The sequence below is a fragment of the Archocentrus centrarchus genome, chromosome 5 (genome assembly GCF_007364275.1).
Source record: "Archocentrus centrarchus isolate MPI-CPG fArcCen1 chromosome 5, fArcCen1, whole genome shotgun sequence".
NCBI classification, from domain to species: Eukaryota; Metazoa; Chordata; class Actinopteri; order Cichliformes; family Cichlidae; genus Archocentrus; species Archocentrus centrarchus.
Window position 1 is genome coordinate 8,164,521 of NC_044350.1, and position 14,745 is coordinate 8,179,265.

General features: G+C 44.7%; 1 protein-coding gene across 3 annotated transcripts in view; it reads right to left on the bottom strand.

Moving 5' to 3' along the window:
- Positions 1–1,155: 1,155 nt before the first annotated feature.
- ncoa3 (nuclear receptor coactivator 3) overlaps positions 1,156–14,745 on the bottom strand; it is a 33,518-nt gene continuing 19,928 nt past the window's right edge. Inside the window, exons 3-23 of one of the 3 annotated variants that reach the window (XM_030730296.1) lie at positions 12,960–13,064; positions 12,544–12,704; positions 11,237–11,337; positions 10,847–11,021; positions 10,521–10,712; positions 10,087–10,173; positions 8,280–8,423; positions 7,862–8,009; positions 7,199–7,761; positions 4,763–5,739; positions 4,534–4,657; positions 4,215–4,421; positions 3,752–3,964; positions 3,445–3,562; positions 3,149–3,314; positions 2,613–2,978; positions 2,343–2,438; positions 2,025–2,241; positions 1,745–1,937; positions 1,389–1,584; positions 1,156–1,280 (exon numbers count right to left, since the gene is read on the bottom strand). In XM_030730296.1, the coding sequence (XP_030586156.1) occupies positions 1,269–1,280; positions 1,389–1,584; positions 1,745–1,937; positions 2,025–2,241; positions 2,343–2,438; positions 2,613–2,978; positions 3,149–3,314; positions 3,445–3,562; positions 3,752–3,964; positions 4,215–4,421; positions 4,534–4,657; positions 4,763–5,739; positions 7,199–7,761; positions 7,862–8,009; positions 8,280–8,423; positions 10,087–10,173; positions 10,521–10,712; positions 10,847–11,021; positions 11,237–11,337; positions 12,544–12,704; positions 12,960–13,045 (4,542 nt within the window). In that variant the 5' untranslated portion in view covers positions 13,046–13,064 and the 3' untranslated portion in view covers positions 1,156–1,268. Of the gene's footprint in view, positions 1,281–1,388; positions 1,585–1,744; positions 1,938–2,024; positions 2,242–2,342; positions 2,439–2,612; positions 2,979–3,148; positions 3,315–3,444; positions 3,563–3,751; positions 3,965–4,184; positions 4,422–4,533; positions 4,658–4,762; positions 5,740–7,198; positions 7,762–7,861; positions 8,010–8,279; positions 8,424–10,086; positions 10,174–10,520; positions 10,713–10,846; positions 11,022–11,236; positions 11,338–12,543; positions 12,705–12,959; positions 13,065–14,745 lie in introns of all 3 variants that reach the window. The other 2 variants (XM_030730295.1, XM_030730294.1) reach the window with 2 other exon arrangements.

Genomic DNA, 14,745 nt, shown 5'->3' on the forward strand with positions numbered 1-14,745 from the left:
CCTGACGGAGCTGCTGCTGGGAGGGGAACGCTGCAGGAACCCACGCTTGTGGGTGAATTGAGGAATCCGTGTTCCCGCCTTCACTGTACTGCAGACAAATCCCACACAGCTCACCGCACAAAGAAACCAACGTAAAGCGGATCATTTGAAGTCTTTTCCTGGCCTGGAAGAATTGACTTTCACCACCCTCCAATAAAACTTCTGATGGTGTCAGAATTCAAACTTTAACACATCAGATCCTCATCACAAGTTAAAAAGTGCCTTTCTAAAAACATGTAATACATAACCTTTTTTTTTTTGGGGTGGGGGGGGATTAAAAAGGATTCTGTAAATGACAGACAAAGGAACTGAAACAAACACATCTGCAATTTTTGCAAAAGCTTTAACAAAAGAAAAAAAAAAACAAGAAAAAAGTAAAATCAACCAAATCAGCATTGACCTATGGGACACAAAAATACAACCAGGTCTCATACTTTGTGCAAGAACGGGCCTTTAAAAAGCATGTTTGATATAGCTTGTAGAATATTTACAATTCATATTCACAGAGAACATTTGAGACATCTAATACTGCAGTACCATTTGTTTGCTTATAACAGGGATTATGATGCTCAGGTACAGTCTAAAGCATAAAGGCAAGAGTTATTGCTCCAATCTGCATAACATAGTAAACTGTGTGCTTATAGCTTCCAATGACTTTAGAATGAGGCGCATCCAAAGGATAAGAAAATTAAAGACAAACCAAAATTGTTGTGAAGGCATTGAATCTCTAGTAAGGCTGTAATGAAGAAATATTGCATCCACCCCCCCCCCCAAACAGAAGCCTTGTGGTAAAGTGCAGCCACAGCCAGTTGTACCGTAGTCCTGTTCTGCAGTCTGGCTGCGACGCTGAATACTGTCCGACAGCTTCAGGTCACACACAAATACACGTGCAAACACACACTGATATCTTATTTTTGCGTACATGTGTGCAAGGCTTACACTGCGGATGAAACCTAGCACAAATTATTTGTCCTCGCAGCCCACATTGTCCAGGGCAAACAGCATGTTATGCTGAGTCTTCTGTCATTTATGCTGGGGGAACTCCTACTGTGTGTGTATATTTTATTATATATATATATATATATATATATATATATATATATATATATATATATATATATATATATATATATATATATATATATTTCTGTGTGTGTCCAATTCCTCTCCTGGTCCAGCTGACTCTGCCACAGCTGAAAGGTCCAGATTCTGTCCTGAGCTACAGATTCTCAGCAATACTTCTGCAAAAACACAAAGCAGACAGAAAGTTACATAATGCAAACCCTCTGAGCAACAACTACACCACAAGCAAGACCTTTAAATTTTCTGTCTGTGACAGAATTAGCCACCTGATCAGGTCCCATTGGCATTCTGCCCATTCCCATAGAGTTCATGCCTATTTGGCCCTGCATCTGTCCTGGCATCTGGGCCATCTGTCCTGTGCCAGCCCCGCTGACCGGCCCAGGTCCCCCCATCGAGTTATTCATCATCATGGGTCCAAACTGGCCCTGGCTGCCCTGCTGGGGGAACTGCTGGGGATAGGACCTGGAAAAACAATCAAACAAACAAACAAAAAAAAACAGAAAAATTAGAAGTAGTAATTTACCTCTGAAACTTTACTTTTAGAAACACCATGCGGCGATGTTTCTGTATGTTGCTAAAAATAATACTTAAATAATCAATAATCAAGCCTGATGCAACATACATGTTACGTGGCATTCCACCCTGCGGCCAGCCTTTCAAGTCTCCGGATGGGTACGAGTGCCCTCCCTGTGGATTTCCCTGCATTCCTGGCATCATTGCATTCTGTGGAGGGCCTCCCATTCTACCTGGCATTATATTTCCTGGTGGGCTGCAACCTGGAGCCATGAAAGCTGGGTCCCCCTGCTGGTTCATCCCTGCAAATAGTGCAACAGTTGTTGAGTGTGAAACTCCAGGAGAATATGACACAGGATACAGATAGCTGACTGTCTCAGTCAACTCACCATAGTTACCTCCATAGTTGAAAGCCTGTTGTCCAGGCTGGTTCATGGGGGGGGTGCCCATGGGACCATCCATGCCAGTTGGTGCTGTGACATTAGGAGGAGGACTGAAGGTTCCTGCTGCCCCCTGACCCTGCTGCTGCTGCTGCATGATCATCATCCGCTGCCTTCTTATCAGCTCCCTGCGCTGAGCCATCATCGCAGCGTTCAGGAAACCAGGCTGCAGAAATATAATGTTTGTGTTAAAAACACAAGTGGTAACTTTGCTGCTGTGTTAAGTGAATGCACACTGCATTATATATTAAAGTGCTGACTGCATACCTGGCCGCCCATGCCGGGTTGCATGCCTGTACGTATGACAGGGTTTCCTCCAGGAGCATTTTCCATCTTGATGCCTTGTCGTGCCTGGTTCATAAACTGCCAGATGAGACAAGATAGAGAAAGCTTGTTATGCCTTTACATTTAGTTTTTAATGTCCATATTTAACCAAAACATCCAAGAAGACACACATTCCTAAGAAACAAGTATATCTGCTGTATTTTCAAAATCACAATATGGAAGAAAATTTTCTGTGTGCCAGAGAAAGATCACCTGCTGCCCTTGTAGTCTCTGCTGTAGTTGCAGTCTCAGAGGCTTAGTGGCAGTCATCATGCAAGGTCTTGTCATTTTTGCGCGGGGGTTGCCCATACCCCCCATGCCTGCCATGCCAGGGAAGCCCCCTGCCTGACCCATCTGGTTCATCATAGGGTTGAAGCTTCCAGGTGACTGGCCTTGCATCGTGTTGCCACCATATCCGGGCTGCATGCCCATCGATGGGGGCCCTGGGTAGCCTTGGCCATACATGGGTTTTTGGTCCATGCCTATGGTGGACTCTGGCCCTGGGAAAGGCCCTGATGGTGGAGGGCATGGGCCCTGGCTTTGATCCTGGCTGTGCGGAAGGCCCTCGGGTCCCTGAGCCTGGTGTACAAAGATGCTGCTTTGTTAATGGACTAAACTTTAATATAACTCCTATGTATGCTAGTGAGTACCTAATCAAGCTGGTACAACTGCAAGAGCTACAAACTTTTGGGACTATATTAACATTTGCAATATGCCAAAAGTGACATTGATATCAGCATGCCTCTTACCTGGCCCACTATTTCAGGGATGCCTAAAGCTCGGTCAATCTCCTGCAGAGTACTGACATCAGCAGCTTTGAGCAGAGAGTCCAACTGGTCTACAAGTTCATCACTTGGCCCTTCACTATTGGTCAGGGGCCCCAGCAGCTCTTCAAGGGGGTGTGCAAACTGGTCCCTAACCCCCCCCAAAAAAACCCATAAGTTGTTAAGGTGGCACCTTCAGATTCTAATGTTAGCTGCTGAATTTAGCTTGACGTCTATTACAATCAGATGTGATGAATGTGGGACCAGTGCAAAAGGTTCACCTGTTTGTGTTATTCTGTGGTCTCTCCATTACCATGGCAGGGTCTGGCCAGGAGGGTGACCGAGGCGGGGGCCCATGTCCAGAAAATGGGCTCATGCCCACATGAACTTCATTGGTACCTGCAGAGGTGACAGAAATACAAGTATAGTCAAAAAAAAAAAATCCATTCACAACATCCACAACCCACTCAACAGAAAGTTATTTTCATTTTATATAGTCATGTTAGTGTATTGCACACAAATGAAGCTAAAACATAATACAGGCACTTGTTTCAGGTTCAGATTCTACAACAGAGACATGCGACGTACCCATATCCATGAGCTGCTGGTGCAGCATCGACCTGGTGTTTCCAGGTGCACTGATGGAGCGGTTGATTAAGGGTCCTCCCACTGGGCCAGAGCGACCCATGCCAGGGTGTCCTGGTCCAGCCACGGGGCTGCCGCTGGACCTTGGCATCCCCCATTCCGCTGGCCCTGCCATGGGAGGGCGCTGATGAATACCCATGCCTCTACCCATGCCTCCTGAATAACACAGAAAAATATACCGTGTTTCATTACTAAGTGTTGTCATTCAGTGGGTACTGAAGCTTAAGCTTCTGTGCTTTAAAGGTAGTGGCTCTAACTAAAAATTTAAACTAACTAGAACTCAAAATGTTCACATGCAGTTTATTCTGTTGGACTCAAGTCTTCAGAAACAACCTGGTGATCTTAAAACATTTTAAGTAGTAAGTGCTTAAGTTACTTGTAGGATTGCCTCTTGGTGGACACACACCCATGCCTGCAGGATAGCCATTAGGCACAAGTCCTCGGATTGGAGCATCCATGTTCTCTTGTTTGACCAGTGAGGGGCAGGGAATATTTCTTCTCAAAACCAGACCACCTCCCACTCCTCCCTCTCCACCCATAGGCTTGGCATCCAAGGACAAGGTTCTCTGATAGGCAACACGCTGACTTGGAAGCATGGGGCCTCTCTCTCCCTCTGAAACAAATATAGGAGGTTTAGGGTTCCTTCACACTCTTCTCATCTGTGTATTTCTTCTCAGCATTAGATTTAAATTACATGATGCACTTGATTATACTGACTGACTTACCATGTAAACTGTCAGGAATATTTCCCTGTTTGTTTCCCGTTTCCTTTCCAGCTCTGGGATCTGAGTCAGGAAAGAAGCCAGAGTTGTTCCTGGGAACACCCAGAATAGTCTCCAGGGTCTCCGTCTGAACCATGAAAAAACAAGAATGATCAGAAACAATGTCTGAAACGGTGTCTTACACTACATCTGAGAGCATGCAAGCATGAGAGATTTTGAGCAAAATCCCTACCTCATCAGCTGGCTCTAGCTTGACCTTGCCATCCATATTATGGTGGTCAGAGCTGGTGACCCCTGTCCCCTGAGCACCTTTCCCATCCAAATCCTTTGGCTTTATATCCCCCCCTTCTTTAGAGTCATCTTTATTGAGGAGGTAGTGAAGGAGGGCATTGTTTTTCTCCTTCTTAGGGCTGTGCTGCTCCTGCTTTGATTCTGAGCCCCTAACCATTCCAGTGGTAGCAGGCCCTGGCTCTGGTGCCCCTGAATCCAAGCTGCTCTTGCCTGTGGCCTCAGCTGTGATGCGAGCCACTTCATCTGGAGTGTTCCCATTCTGCAGGAGCTTATGGAGGATCTTGTGTTTTTCCTGCAATGACTGATTATTTACATTGCCTGTGCCACCAGAGGAGGAAACGGCTGTGTGATTGCCACTTGTAGACGAGGACACGCCTGTTGAGGAGGAGGGACTGGTGACACCGGCGGTTCCATCTTTACCCTCGGGAGTGGAGCTGGGCCCGGAGCTCGCTGTGTGATTAGATGGCACCAGCTCATCGGTAGAAGAGGTGAGGAGCTGCAAAAGCTTCTTGGTGCACTTGGTGTCGGGGGCCCGTCTGTTGGATTCTCCCCCACCCAGACTTGCCTCTCTGCTGGCCTGGCTGTCTGGCTTATCAGGAGGGCCGTCGCTGGTAGGGGTGTGTGGGTGTTGCTGAGACTGCTGCTCTCCACCAGCCCCCAATGAGCTGCCTGGGCTCCTGGTGTCAGAGTAGGCCGGGAGGGAAGGTTTACAGGGTCCCCCTGCTGCCTGATTGGTAGAGTTGATGCTTGGGGAGCTGTCAGGCTTCTGAAGAGGAGACGTGAGCGGGGAAGGCATTGGATTGCCCACTCCCTCACTAATGGCTTGAAGGGCATTCAATGAGTTGCTGGAGAAGGTGGTAGCTCCCCCTCCACCTCCTGAGTTACCAGCATGAGTGGAGCTCATGGGAGAGTTCATACCTGCAAAGGACACAACCAGAGGCAATCCATTAAAAAACACGCAGATTATTTGATTATCTACAACTACAGTGCTGTGAAAACATAATTGCCCCCTAAAACTAATAACTGGTTGTATCATATCTGACAGTACAAACAGCAATCAAATGTTTGCATTAACTGGTAAGGACTTTTCACATCGCCGTGGGGGAATTCCGGCCCACTCTATTTTGCAGAATTGTTTTAATTTCAGCCATTTTCCAGGGTTTTCCAGCAGGAATGTTTAAGGTCATAACAAAGCATCTCAATTAGATTTCAGGCCGGACTTCGACGAGGCCACTCCAAAACCTTCAGGCCACAAACTGATGGCCGGACATTCTCCTTCAGGATCTTCTGGTAGAGAGCAGAATTCATGGTCCATCAATTTGACAAGTCGTCCAGGTCCTGAAGCAGCAAAGCAACCCCAGACCATCACACTACCACCACCATGTTTGACTGTTGCTATGACGTGTTCTTTTATGAAATGCTGTGTTAGTTTTATGCCAAAGGTAACGGGACTCAAACCTTCCAAAAAAAAAAGTTCAACTTTTGTCTCGTCAGTCCACAGAAAGTTTTCCCAAAAGTCTTGAAGATCATCGAGATGTTTTTGGCAAATGTGAGATGAGCCTTTGCGCTCTTTTTCGGTCAGCAGTGGTTTTCTCCTTGGAGCTCTCCTGTGGATGCCATTTTTGCCCAGTCTTATTGTCAAACCATGAACACAGAGGCCTGAGTTCTCTAGGTGGCATTCTGGGTTCTTTTGTGACCTCCTGGAAGGGGTCGCTGATGAGCTCTTGGAAGTAATTTTGGTAGGCCGGCCACTCCTTGGAAGGTTCACCAGTTTCAAGTTTTCTGTATTTGCGGATAATGGCTCTGACCGTGGTTCGCTCGAGTTCCAAACCCTTAGAAATGGCTTTGGAACTCTTTTCAGACTGAGATGTCCATGAATTTGTTTCTCAGCCTTTCTGGAGTGTCTTTAGATTGTGGTATAATGCGTTGCTTTTTGAGATCTTTTAGCCTGCTTCACTTTGTCAGACAGGTTCGATTTAAGTGATTTCTTGATTCAACTTGTCTGGCAGTAATCAGGCCTGGGTGTGGCTAATGAAACTGAACTCAGTTTTCAAAAAAAAAAAAAAAAAAAAAAGAAGAGTGGTTGATCGCAGTTAATTCATGATTTATGGGGAGGATTACTTTTTCCACATAGAGCCAGGCAGGTTTGGATAACTCTCTAACTTTCCCCTTAATAAATGCAATCATAAAACTGCATTTAGCATTTACTCTGGTTGTCTTTGTCCAATATTAAAATTAGTTTGATCATTTGAAACGTGACAAATATGTAAAAAAATAAATAAAATAAACTTAAAAAACAAAAATCAGGAAGGGGGCAAATACATTTTCACACAACTGTAATTCAACAGCTTATTACATTTTGCAGTATGGCTCATACCTCCAGGAGAGAAGGGGCTTCCTCGGACTCTGGGAGAACCCATGACATTGTGCGGAGGACCGTTAATCCCTGGACTGGCTTGGGGAGGGCTAGTCATTCCCATCCCGTACCCTGCACCTGCAGGTCCACCTCCAGCTCCATGGAACTGACCCATCTGCTGATGCTGGTGCTGGTGCTGCTGATGCATACCGTGATGGCCCATCTGATTCATGGACCCCATTTGGTTCATTGAGTTCATTGGGGAGTTCATTGGATGCATGGAATTCATCTGATTCATGTGACCCATGTTGTTCATCTGATGCACGGAATTCATTTGATGCATAGAATTCATCTGATGCATGGGATTCATTTGATTCATCTGGTTCATGGGATTCATACGGTTGCCCCCAGCATACGGAGGGACTCCTCTTTGTGGCATGTTGCCCTGTTCAGCCATACCATAGCCCCTGTTCATGGCCATCCCACCTCCTGGGCCCACGCTCATCTGTTGGTTGGAGTTGTTCATACCCATGTTTTGAGGCCTCATGCCACCACCCTGGTTCCCACGATAACCACTGTGCTCTCTATAAAAATACAAAAATACAGGTGAAAACAGAACAACGATTAACTTTTTAAAATTAGTGAGACAGATTATAAAATCATTGTTATTTAGACAATTTGCACCTTTGCAGAAGGTGTGTGGACAGGAAGGAGTGCGCTTCATTTGTGTTGGGATTCCTACAGAGGTCACTCCTTGTCTGAGCTGTGACTGGGGTTCCATCAGAGAGTGAGAAGCGGTAAAGCGGCGTCTCCGCATGGCCATTATGTAAAGCTGGAACAGAAAAAAAAAAAAAAGTATTAAAGCCAATGCTTCAAAACAGCTGACAAAAAAATTGAACATACTACAAATATTAAAAATGCATAGGTAATAAACCAACCACCATAGGGTGTGGCACTAAGACCAAACAGATCCAAACAGAACATGCTACTGTATACACACACTGTAATGCAAAATAAGATGTGCCTACACAAGGCCTGTTTAAAGGTACTGACTGGGTGATGGAGAGAAGGCTGAATGGCAAGACAGTGCAGAAATACATACCATCTTGGTAGTGGCGTTTGAAGGACCACGGCTGTCCATCACTTCGATGGAGAAACATCTGCAAGCAGCGTCTAACCAGGTCTTCCCAGCCTGGACGCATGGTTGTGTGAAGAGAGTTCTGCTGTTCAATTTCAATCAATTTACCTACAATAAGAAATCCCCAATTAGATAGTGGTGATGAAGAGAAAGTATATGCTTTAGGTGAAGTCTATATTTGTAATACACTCAGCACAGACAGCTCTAAGTAACATTGCTGAACAGGTCCTATTGTCATATCAATGAAGTGGGTGGACACAGTCTGTAGCATCACCTACATAATTTATAACTTAAGCTTGACTCACTAAGGTCTTTGGAAGCAGCTGTGCATGACAAAACAAAATAAAACCCCGGCCACTTCATTAGGTACAACTGTTCTTCAACTGTTCAGCCACTTAACATGTATATCTAAACAGCCAATCACATGGCAACAACTCAGTTCTTTTAAGCATGTAGACATGGTAAAGACAACATGCTGAAGTTCAAACTGAATTTGAGTGACTCTGAACGTGGTTGTTGGTGCCAGACGGGCTGGTCTGAATATTTCAGAAACTGCTGATCTACTGGGATTTTCCCACACAACCCTCTCCAGGGTTTCCAGAGAATGGCCTGAAATGGTCCATCCCTTTATGACCACAGTGTACCAGTCTTCTGATGGCTGCTTCCAGCAGGATCCCATGTCACAAAGCTCAAATTGTATCAAACTGGTTTCTTGAACATGACAATGAACTTATTGCACTCAAATGGCCTACACAGTCACAAGAGCTCAGTGCAACAGAGCACGTTTGGGATACGGTGTAATGGGAGATTCACATTATAGATGTGACAAAGCTTTAGCAAATATGTGATGTCATCATGTCTATATGAGCCAAAATCTGAGAAATGTTTCCAGCTTGAGGAATGTTTTAATATATGCCACAAAGCATTAAGACAGATCTGAAAGCAAAAGGAGGTCCAACCTGGTATTAGTAAAGTACTGCTAATGAAGTGGCTGGTGAGTATATACATAGTGACATTTGGGCAAATTGCATATTCTGTTTCATTTTAAAGATGTAAAGACCCTGGAGTATGACTTCCTTTTGATGGCTCTTCTTATGTAGACCCCATGTGTGTATCAACACTGAACACCAGAACAGTGCACAGGTGGTCTTTTGCTAGCTACACCCTCATGCTGATGCATACCGCGATGGCCGTCAGGCCTTTGCAAATGTAGAGAAATTTGCTGAGTTTATGTTCATATCAAGTGTTTGCCCAAAGTTTGAAGATTTATTTAGTGAACACTTCAAAGAACTGATCAGCTCAAAATTGATCATGAGATGACCAAGTATTCACCTGCCTTATAATGCAAAAAAAAAAAAAAAATCATGAAACAACACTAAAACAACAAACTCCATAAAATCTCATCAGATCACTTTGATCTCAGCTAACTGAAGCAGCAAAGTGTTGTGCGTGTTACACGGCTGTGACAGCCTCCTGCTGACTAAATCTGTCTACAGACAGACATATACTCAAAATTGCCATTGTGGTAATTCCCGCTACAGTATGGGTCTCCCTGGGCACATTTTGTCAAAATTACACTCGCACAGAGACAGACTCACTATGTGAAAACAACAAGTTTGCTTTGTTTTTAGCTGCACTCAAGCTTTGTGACTATAATGTGCATGTTTGCAATGCCATTGCACAAACGAGATCTGCCAAAGTGTTCAAACTGCCTTTGTGCTAGGTCTTGCTACAGTGAGTGCTCAATGATCACACAGACACAGACACTTACCAGACAGCTCGTGACGAGTGCTAAACCTCTCTGTCCTCTCTACTGCAGTGATGCGTCGTGCCACACATATCATACATGACTGCAAATCTGAGTAAAGAGACACCATGTTAAATCCTCATGTAACTTCAGTAGAGGCAGAACTGGACAGTCAATACTGTCTCTGTGTATATATCGCTGTTTGAAATATTTAAGCCCAACAAACTGCAATAAGCAGAAGACATATCTGCAGACTAAGAGGACAGCAAATAAGGCAACAGTTTAAACAGTTTAAAACCACAAATGCTAAACATAAATGTAAACAGTAGTTTGTGTGTTGTACTTTCACCTCAGTTTTTCTTTTTATTATTCAAGCACCATTCAAGCATGTCATTTTTTTTTGACAAAAAAAAAACCAAACAAACAAAAAAAACATTACATGCTTACAAATGACTTACCATCTCCCTCCTCCATCATGGCCCGGGGCTGAGTGAGAGCAAAACATTGCATGGTCTCATACCGTGGGCCCCCCGGTCTATTTTCTGACAGTCCATGAGCCTGACCATGAACATAGTTCACCAGCATGCGACAGTTGAATGTGTGGCTCTTCTGACGAGGTGCCTCTCCACCCCATGGTGCTCCATTTGGTGCTGTGATGCAAAGAAGGATGCAGGTAAACTTTAGCCATGTGTGCAAATGATCCATCATTTATATGTGTGTTAGTATGTGGTATGCATGATCCCAAATATGTTTGCACAAACATAATAAAACACTCGTGTCTCACCATTAGACTTGGGTAGATTCTTGTGAAACTCCTCTCGGTCCTCATCATGGATGATGTTGTACACACTGGTGTTGATCAGCTCCTCCTGCTTGTACTGCAGGTACTGTGTCACATTGTCTGACACAAATACAATGCTGCCTTCCCGGTTCACTACAAACAGAAAGCCATCCAAGGCCTAAAACAGCAGGGGCAGAAGAAAGGAGAGCTTGTCAATGCAAATAACATTAGTTTTTTGATTACTGCTTGGCCCCTTCTAAAAAGAAACCAGCTGAGACATTTTTTTTTTATCAACTACATGTGAGGAATGTCACCAAAGCACAGGTCCACCATATGGAGGAGGAGCTAATTGGGGTTACTCTTTTGCCCCCAAGTGATCGTCCTCAAGCTGACCTGTAGGAGCAGTGGCCCCAGATGGTCTTTGTCAATGACCCCTTGACCAGTGGAGGAAACGTCCGCCTTCTGAACATCGTCATCACTGCAAGAGCTCTTTCCTGAAAACAAATGAGAAGCATTGCACTGCTGATAAAGATAATTTTACAGTTTTATTGAAAATCATTTCCACTTTGTGATTCAACAAGATTAGTTTTCATTACTGGGACAACTTGGTGCATGAGCTGTGTATTTTCCACACACACAGTAAAATAGCCCCCCCCCCCCCCCCCCCCCCCCCCCCCCCCCCCCAAATCACACTGTGTCATAATTAAAAAATAAAAATAGAAAAATCAGCAACTGTGTAATTGCCCACTTCTACAATACAATAACATGTTTTCTGGCCACCAGATGTCAGCAGAGGTCATGACTGCATGGTTGACATGCCTTTCTATTTTTAAAACCAGCATGTGTCTGAGGCTTTGTTAGATACCACTCTATATAGCTGGGTCATTTCTGCCACTAGCAAGATGTGAAACTGTCTGACACTGGATTTAGTGCCATTTCAAACATCAGGAGCTGTACAGGAAGAGATGAAAAACACTGACCTGAATTGAAAACAAAACAGTTCTAAGAAACTGACAATAAAGATGGGGTGGGAAAAGGTGTGTTAGACAGAAAAGAGCAGAAAACACAGAGGCCCTCCATCACTCTAATCCTGTAACTATGGTAACCTGGCTGTACAATGCTAGGACCTGCAGTAGCCAGCTGTGACCCTCTGGGTACCTTCCAATATGATTGCTCGCTTTCTTCTTTACATCTCTTACAATAAGTGGGTAATCTCAACCAAGCTAAAAACAGGTGGAGGAAAATATCCACCTCTGTGTATTTAATCATGTCAAATCTACAAAATGATCGGAAAATAGCCTAGAGATAGGAGCGCCTCACTCACTCTGAATCTGAGTCTCCAGTGTCATTAGTCTCCCAGAGAGAAACAGCGTTTGGCACTAACAGATACACACTGTCACTTACAGCCTTGAGCCATGACCACCAAGGATTGGTCTCAATTACTGGTGTTCATTTACCCCCAGTGATACAAAACAGCCAAACTGGCTGTCAGTCTGAAGTGGCCTGGCCATGAACCAAACACACTACTTTATCACTGGCATCATCTGTCCTGCAGCAGGGTACTTGACAAGGCTCACTTTATCCAGTGCTTACTTTCCATATACAAATTTAAAAATAAAATAACACTTTAAAAAAATAAATGTGTGTGTATGCTCATGACTAAGGGGTACATGGATGTAATCTGAACATGGAGATGGTACCTTGCTCCTTGATTTGTCTGATCTGCCTCACGGTCTCCTTGAGGATGGCACATTTGTCGGGCTTGACGTTGAAGCTGTCAATGTTGGAGAGGTTGGCAGAGATGAGCTCAGCCAGTTCCTCGATGTACTTGCTCTCCTGTTCCCTCCGACGCTTGTCACACCTGCTGAGGCACCAAAGGGATTAGATATGTTGCCATGACAACCTCACCTCCCCATGCCCCATCCGTATGCAGGCCAGACGGCCATACAGGGCTCAGATGCTTCAGATATTCAGTTAGCAGCAGACATACGTTTGAACCAGACATGTGGCCAACATCACGCACACTCATGCATCATGCTGGCATTTACAATAGAAACAGCAATGGACAAAGTGGACTGATGCATAAACTACACTTAACCCAAGTTAGAGCACTCACCCTAAGCCTGGAGTGTCACAGGTGGACAGTTTACGTTTGCGGTCGGAGCACAGCGGCTCCAACGAGTTGTCTCCGATGCCACTCATATTCAGCACACATCAGCACCTGAAAGCACACATCAGTGCATTGCATATATACTCATAAAGGTAGAGTGGCATGGTGAGACAGAATAAACAGAGTGGTGTGTGTGCGTGTGTTACAATCTAATTAAAAGACAATAGTGGAGTGAGAAGATTTTTTTCTCTAGTTAGCTCAGAAATAAATGGGTACAGATGAAGAGACTTCCAGGGGAACAGAAGAATTTAGATTCCCATAGATTTATAAGGGCAGACTATCCAGTTATCTGAGCAGCCTTGGTTTCTGTGCTGTGTTTGATGGGAGTGAAATCTCATCTGTTCCACTGCAAGGAGCAACTGATGATGATGTAGTGATTTGGAGCCTCAGGGGAGATGGGTCATCCTGCGTTCAGCCAGCCTGCCCGCTAGAATAATACCCTTCTGCTAGCAGCGCCAACACACGTATACTATACAAACCATTTCCAGTACATTTGCATGCTCAGGCATGTCGAGGCACAGTGTTTAAGAATGCTAGAAGCTACTGTCCCAGAAAGGCGCATATTCACCAGCCTATTTGTTTAATTACCTGGGGCTGCACAAGCAAAAACAGAAAAAAGAAATGCACACACTGCCCAGGCTTGTGGAGCCATGAAATAATCTGAAACAGGCTCTACAGTGTATTTAAATAACAAAAAAGATATCTCTTTTGTGCATTTTCCTTACTCTGCAGGGTCCATACTAAGCTATGTCTTCTTTCTTCCAATAGATTTTAAGTTCAGTTTCCTCCGGATCATCCTCAGACAACCCCTCCCTTGTATTCCTCCCTCCCTTCTGTAGCAGTACTGAGCTGGGGACCGTGCCCTTGTTTTCTTGCTCTGGCACTGGCCTCTGTCTGACCCTTCAGAGTTCACGAGAGGAAACCCCTGTAGCCAGCATCTAAGGTCACTGCTCCTTCCTAGTCCCACCCAAAAATCTCTGGGCTGTGCAACCAGACTGTTTGACTACAATCCTATCCTGAACTTTGTGTACTTCTGTGCATGTGCCACATACACACACCACACGCGCACACACGCACTCAAAGTGAGCTCATTCCAAAGACGAAAAGTGTAAAATTGGATGGGAGTCATTATGCAACTCCTGTTCTGCAACTGCTTGTTAGGACATGCAGCCCAGTCACCCACCACCACGATTACTACTAGAAGAGTACCAGGTCTCAGACATGCACTTTGTGCAGTAAATCTGCATCGCATGCTTCTTGTCCATCTACCTTTCAGCACCCCTCTCTAAATCTGCCTGTTGTGCTCTGGCTGTGACTCCTGCTGCCCTCCCTTTTCTCTTTCTTCCTTCCTTTGTGATTTCTGTCCTAAGGCTCACCTCTGCAGCAGCGAAGAAAGATGACATCAGCCCTCAGTCAGCCTAACATCCTGAAACGGACAAACAGCAGAGCTGCAGGCTGCTGGAAATCTTTTTGAGGATTTGAGGGCATGCATAGCACGGCTGTACTACAGGGAAGCCTTACTGAAAACCAGAGTAAAAGTAAACACATTCAAACACAGTAACGCAATTTAAACAAAACAAAACAAAACAAAACAAAACACTATGCAGTCTTAAACAACTACGCTCTCATTCGATTTTGACAACTCAAAATTTACTGCAAGTTTTTAAGTTTGTGTGTTTTCGACATTTAAACCCGCTCAACGTTTGACGTGACTGAAATGGGAAAACAGATG